Raw genomic sequence first — 6,890 nt, forward strand, 5'->3', positions numbered from 1 at the left:
GTGCTGTAAAAAGACACGACCAATCATTTTAGTCCGGCCCGGCTAAATAACTGGATGGCCTACCTTCCTGTCAGCCTTCCATCTGTGCACAAACTTATCTCGTGCCCTCATTGGTCATGTGCGTGTTCGTGTGTTGGAGGAGGGGCTCTGTAAGGAAGTGGCAGATTTTTTCCGGTTGTGCATTTTCAAATTCTAGCGCACTCGAGCTGGTTTCTCCAAAATTACCTACCCCACCTTTAACTGTAACTTTGTACTTTGCCTGAATTACCCTCTTCCTTTAATCTTAACCATTGTCGTTAACTTGTGCTGATATTGTAACTATCGATGATTAGTTTTTTGGCAATTTTGTTGGAAGCCCCAAATCCCCTTCTTTCTCTGGTCCTCTGATTTAATACCAAATGTACAACTATGGGAAATTTGCTTTAAAAACATAATTTAAACTTTTTGTGGAATTTTGGAAATCAGACAGAATGGCCGTCTGGCCGATGGGGCATTTGGTATTTTTTTGCAATGATACTGATCTTTATAGGCTATTCACATATTCCATATTTGTTTGTTATGATTGGCACAACCCAAACTTGACACCCTACTGTACGTCATATTTCAAACCTTCTTACTGATTGGTTGAGCTTGGCAGAGAGTTCTGCCTTTCAGACTCATCTCAAAGCTTATCTGAAATGAGTAATAGGGCTCGATGTTGTTGCTAATGTGCCGGTTTTGTTTGCTCTAAATCAATCAGGGAAGCACTCTCTTTCAGTGCCACTCCTTCATTTTCATTTAGGCTTTTGGTCAGAGTCTTCTCACATCTCTTTCAGGTCTTCATTTAATGATTTATTGTTGCTCTTTGTCTCCACTGCTCACACTCTCCATATCTGTCTGGTTAATAGAGCCATAAATGCTGGTTTATCAACACTCTCTGAGGCCCCAGAGCTAACGTGAAAATGTGATACTGAACCGAGAGGTGACATGATAAAAACACCAGGAACAAGTTAACAAATAGTGTCGAGGACCTGTTTCATTAAGATCACTTATGTGCTGGAAGTCTCCCAAAGAGCAACAGTGATGAACGAATTCAAAGGAGAAATACAAGAGAGAAATAAACATAAACGTTTGTCTTCAGCCTTAGAGCTAAGCGTTTGATTATGTATGTTTACTAATTTCCTACCTTAAAATATTTATATATGAACATATTTTTCTTAATATCTCCTGATGTATCATCAAACCTTCTTACTTTGTTTTGGCTTGGCAGATTTTATCTTGAGTCATCTCCAAATCTGAGTCAGTACTTCAAATATCCTTTAAATCCCATCTGAGGTTTTTTGTCAGTGCCCTGATGTGGTTACAGTATTTATGTATGTCTCTGTCTAAAGTGGAGATTATTGAGCTGTGTGAACAGTACAATACTCTTCAGTCATCATGTGTTGTGGATTGTATTGTATTGTTGTAACAGACGTTGTTATTGTTCTCTATTCTTTCAGGATCCAGAGCAGCTATGCAGCTCTTCAGAGGATCAACCAGGATTTGGAAGACAAGATGCACCGGACGGTAAGAGACTGCTGCCGGGTGTTTGTATTTTTAAATCTGCAATGCTATAATCATCATATCGGTCACAAAATGAACCAAAATCACATCTTTGTTTGTAAAAAGCAGTTGCAAAAAAACATTTAAAGGTCCCATGTCATGCTTTTCCGGTTATTACCCGTTCCCTTGTTTGTTATGTAGCTTTTTATGCATGTAAACGGTCTGCAACGTCTCAAACCCTCAAAGTACACCCTGTAGCGAGTAAAACTCTAACACAGAGAAGACCTGTCTATGCTGCCCCAGAACGCCTCGTTGGGGATTTCTCTTTTTCCATTGTTTGCTTCTTGGGTATAGTGACGTATTTCGGGTATACTGTAGTGATGTGCTGTTACGTCCGCGGAGCCGTTACGTTTGGACCAATCCGCGGACTTCCTCACACACACACTCGGCGGGACGTTACGAGGCTCGCTGCTGCGAGGAGCGGGACACTGTGAGCTGGCTCACTGGTGTGGGCTCGGCGAGACAGCGAGACACCGTGGAACTCAGCCTTGGGCACACACACAAACTCCCAGCCAAGCTGCGGGTGTGTTTCAGGCTGGGTTTCGCGCTGTCTCGCAGATGGCCACTGGGCTCACAGTGAGGGGGGGGGCAGGAGCTCCAACAAGCCGTTTAGGACAGAGAGTGAATACACATACTATACAGAGATGCTGTATGAGAAACTAATGTGAGTTTGGAAAATTGCACAATATAAATGTATTTTAGTAGAACTCAACAATTGAATTATGATCAGTAGAAATGGCCACGACATGGGACCTTTAAGGTTCATCAAATATCAAAAAATTCCGTTCCAACCAAAGTCTTCTTCTTTTGCTGCCTTTCTGTCCTGTACTATTTGTAAATGTAGCCTACCTTTATCAAAGTGTCATTCATATGATGTCATTAAAATATATTATTAAAACAATGCTGCATTTATTCATTGGGTCACATGACATGAAAACGATTGACAACATTTTAAAAAACATCATATTTATAAAAGATATGAATAACATAAAATACACTAAAATCAAGTAAAAAGAGGTGCTCTATTTGTCCTGTGTTGCAAATATATATTGTGTTAATTTGGAGTCACTGGGTCACATGACATTGGTTTTGTGGGTTTCAAACGGTAATGTATTGACGGTCCCTAAGTGAAATCCTGTGGTAAAGAGCGAGCGCTCGGATGTGAGCTAACCCCGAGTGAATGTCTGTCCAATATACTACCTAAAACTAATTTCAACACTATTTTTTAAAATAATATAGCACGACTTTTATGACAATTTTAATGACACACTACACATCACACCATTTGTTGTGGTTTATTTTTTATGGCATAGCATTTATTTTTTAAACTTGTCTAGAATGGCATGTTTAATGGCACACTTCACAATACTTTTTTTTTTGTTTTTGATAGCATACTATATACTATTACTATTATTCCGTTATACTATGTGATACTTTCTTTTATAATTGACTTATTCTTTTCATGACTTTTTTGATGGCATTGTATTTCAGATTCTTGTTATGGCCCATGTCTTTAGCTGACAGCACTTGCATTGATGAATATCCTCAGGCACTTGCGAGGTACCACTAGTTAACCAGTAGATTTCTACAATTTATTCTAGTATTCCTAACCTGACAGACGTTTGTTGGGGTGGGGGCGGTGATGCTGTTGCTGAGAAGTATATTGGAAGTTAACAGTTGAAATGTACTGCAAATGATTGCGATTTAATGAATGCATTCAGCGGCTAAACTAAATATATTTTGAGGGGGCTCATCTGGTCGCACATCTGGTCAAGTGGGCGACCATGTGCTGCTGTTGCTGTTAAAATATGCATACATTATTCTCTGGTCTGCCACACACTCAAACATAAATGAAAGATTGTATAAACGAGTGTTTGCTGAGAAGCCTTAGGCCCTTTTTAAAAGGGAATGTCCCTGGAAAAGGGCCAAACCGAAGTTTAATGTCAAGGAAGACAAATTGACGATAAACACACAAGCTTCACATCCTGAAATACAGTGATCATAATAAATGACATAATGATAAACTATAGTCTAACACAAACCGTTAATGTGAGAGTGATGGCGACCTTCATTCTCTCAGCTCTCCCTCTCTGAACTGAGAAATGAGAAATCCACAATAATCGACCTGAACACCTGTTTAGCTGCAGAACCTCTCTCATCTCTCTCAAAGCAATTACATGATCAGAGACGTGGAGCGCAATCAATGTCCAAAGTAATTGTTCTTACCTGACATGCAACCTCTATTAAAACTATTAGAGCTAACTGCGATCTGGTCACCTCAGCAGCAGCAGCTGTCCAATCACATCAGGTTGAGAGGACCCCTTATTGCCCCCCCCCCCCACCTACACACTGCCTCTGTTTTAGTATTTACCAGCCAGAATCAGAGCAGGAGAAGAGGCGGCTCTACACCAACATCCTTTCTTATGAAATACAGTATCTTTATTCAAAAGGATTTTAATCTCATCAGAAGTTTGATCCGTAGGGTTTGTCTGTCCGGCACACACGCTAATGGAAGAGGACTGAGTGAAGGTATTGAACCAGCAGCAAGTGGCTAGAATATTTATAGCAAGGTTCAGCGAATTGTTATATAAAAAGGCTTCAGATGACTTTTACTGTACCCTCCTGTCCATTTCTATAACAAAAACGGCAAATGAGGAATATTTTTCCATTTCAGTATATTTTCTTATTCTCCTTGATGTTAATAGATGAATGAGAAGATTATTGCCATTCATATATTTGTCAAAACGTATTTGCATTTGCAATGAGATAGTTTGTTTAGCTCAGCAAAGTCCATATATAATATGGGCCTTGCCTTTTGAATCTAATCACCAGTCAAACTATTCATTTATATTCAGACCAATATGTTATTTTCAGAATGCTGTCTGAATATGTATAAAATGCACATACCAAACAATGTACAGTAGCCAACGTTTAATAAGCATTTACGTTTTTAGAAATAGGCAGGTTAGATCAGGTACGTGTCCTCTTGTCAATTTATTATTGCATAAAGATACCAAAATTCATTTTTAATGTATGGTGACACCATTCTGAACGGCTACATTTGGACTTGCGGTCGAGATTTGTTTGATGAATTTCTCTGCATAGTATAAACCAGTGAGACGTGATCATTTTCATAAATCTACTCGGAAATGAAACAGCCTCTGTCATGCTGAAATGTAATCTGTCTTGCTTTTTATATCGTATACACAATGATAGCCTAAATTGTCTTGATGTCCATCATGGATCATTTCTCTTATACAGAACACACACACACACACACACACACACACACACACACACACACACACACACACACCATTGTATTCAAGTCATGTGAAAATGATTTTGAAAACGGTTGGCCTTCAAAGTGATTGTCTGTCTCACAGAGAGCAAATCAGTCTTCATGGCAGGAGACAGTATATGAATCGTTTTTTTGAGGCAGGCTCGTTGGGATTGCCACTTCTTTTGATGTCATGTCATGCGATGGCATTTCAAGGGAACATGTTCCTTTGTAGAAGACAGGCAGGCAGACAGTGACGAGGGGAGCTCAAATGAAATCAGACATGTAATTAAATAATTTCTGAAAGCCCTGAACTGACAAGGTCACTGGAAAACAGCGAAGAATGAAACTATTTCCTAGAAAGCAGAGCATGAGATTAACACCTGGAAGAAGTGATGGACGCACGTTGAGATGACGTTGTAGTAACTTTTCACTTTTTTATCAGTAGATAAACGGTGCTGCAGATTAAGCTGTTTGTGTAGACGGAATATTAGGACTACAAGAAAACATATTTCTTTAATGTATTTTTGGCAATGTCAGTGACAGACTAGCTACAGCTTGGTGTGAGACGGTTTTAAAAGAGTTTAAATTAAACTTTGTGCCACTTCTCAGACAGTGCTGCTGAAGTTGAAAGGACATATTTACATACAGTTGTTAGTCAGGTACTGTAGCCTTGTTGTCTCTGTTGGCCAAAGTATACACACTGCATTTAAATAGATTACATTTTGAAGACCAGACGGTAATACAGCACAAGTAATACAACTCCTACTTATACTTGAAGTTGTATAATAGGCTTTTTTATATGATATGATATGGGATGCGATTCTGCCACTAGATGTGGGACTAGTGCTGGAGGAGCTGTCCGAGGTGCTGGAAGTCATTAGAGGTTTCTCAATACTCAAATTTCCCCTCCTCGACTCCTCGGTCCTCCAGTAGTGACCCGGAAATGATTTTCAGTGCGCCATTTTGAAGGACATCTCATTTCTCTAAATGCAATTCGAGGACTGAGCATCGAGGAGGCTCTCTGGAGGAGCTCTAACCGAGGAGACACTGATGGGTCCTCCACGGCTCCTCCACGGATGTATTTCCGGGAACGGTGGAGGCGTGACGCACGGCCGGACTTATCTCAGCCAATGACAGCTCTGCAAGCATCCCTTGGATATTATTTTATTAACTGCTTTCATCGCGACACGATGTTTCCAGAGAGAACAGCTGTGAGGTCCGTGCAGAAAGCAGAGCAGTGTGTAAAATATATATCACTCAGTATAACAGGCCTACATTATTTTCTGTATTTGTATGCTGTAGTTAAGTAGATATCTACAAACCAAAAATCGATATTTTTCTAAGACCATTTAGTGCTTCACATAATAAAATACCCAACGGCTGTAGCCTGATTATGCTTTAGGAGCAGTAGGTGTGTGTGGTACAGTGTAGGTGTGTGTTGTACAGTGCGTAGATGCGGCGGACAGACAGGTCTCAGTTCGTTTGGTGTCCTATGCTTACTTTTAATACTTGTACAACTTTTGGCCCGTAATTTCAATTCCCCATTTCAGCGACCAGAGAGATGGGGGGGGGGATATATCCAGTCTCTGATTGTGTTACGTTATTATGAGTGCTCTCATACTTGTTTGATTCTGAAATTGTATTTAATTATATAAATAAAATGTATATAAAATGAATAAATGAGAATCGTATCTGTGTTGTTGATCCGTAATATTACAGTGTTACGTTGATTTGTCAAATCAACGTAACACTGTAATATTACGGATCAACAACACAGATACGATTCTCATTTATTCATTTTATATACATTTTATTTATATAATTAAATACAATTNCTGAGCGGTCATATTAAAGAAACGTCCATTAATGATGACAGGAGGCACAGCAGCACTCTGTCTGATGGAAAGATGTGTTCATGACGACTTATTTACTTTTCATTCATTGACAGTGCGGTATAATGAGACAATAACAGGCTACAGATGCGGACACACAGACACAAATATATTTATATAAATATACAATTTAA

The 6,890-nt window shown here is 39.4% G+C and overlaps 1 protein-coding gene across 1 annotated transcript in view; it reads left to right on the forward strand.

Annotated features, from left to right (window-relative positions):
* The window catches only part of LOC104954331 (brain-enriched guanylate kinase-associated protein), a 31,237-nt gene that overhangs the window by 12,267 nt on the left and 12,080 nt on the right, over positions 1-6,890 (forward strand). Inside the window, exon 4 of the mRNA XM_010781425.1 lies at positions 1,479-1,545. Within this exon, the coding sequence (XP_010779727.1) occupies positions 1,479-1,545 (67 nt within the window). The remainder of the gene's footprint in view (positions 1-1,478; positions 1,546-6,890) is intronic.

Source organism: Notothenia coriiceps, unplaced genomic scaffold (genome assembly GCF_000735185.1).
Source record: "Notothenia coriiceps isolate Sejong01 unplaced genomic scaffold, NC01 NC01_scaffold00023268, whole genome shotgun sequence".
In the NCBI taxonomy this organism is placed as follows: Eukaryota; Metazoa; Chordata; class Actinopteri; order Perciformes; family Nototheniidae; genus Notothenia; species Notothenia coriiceps.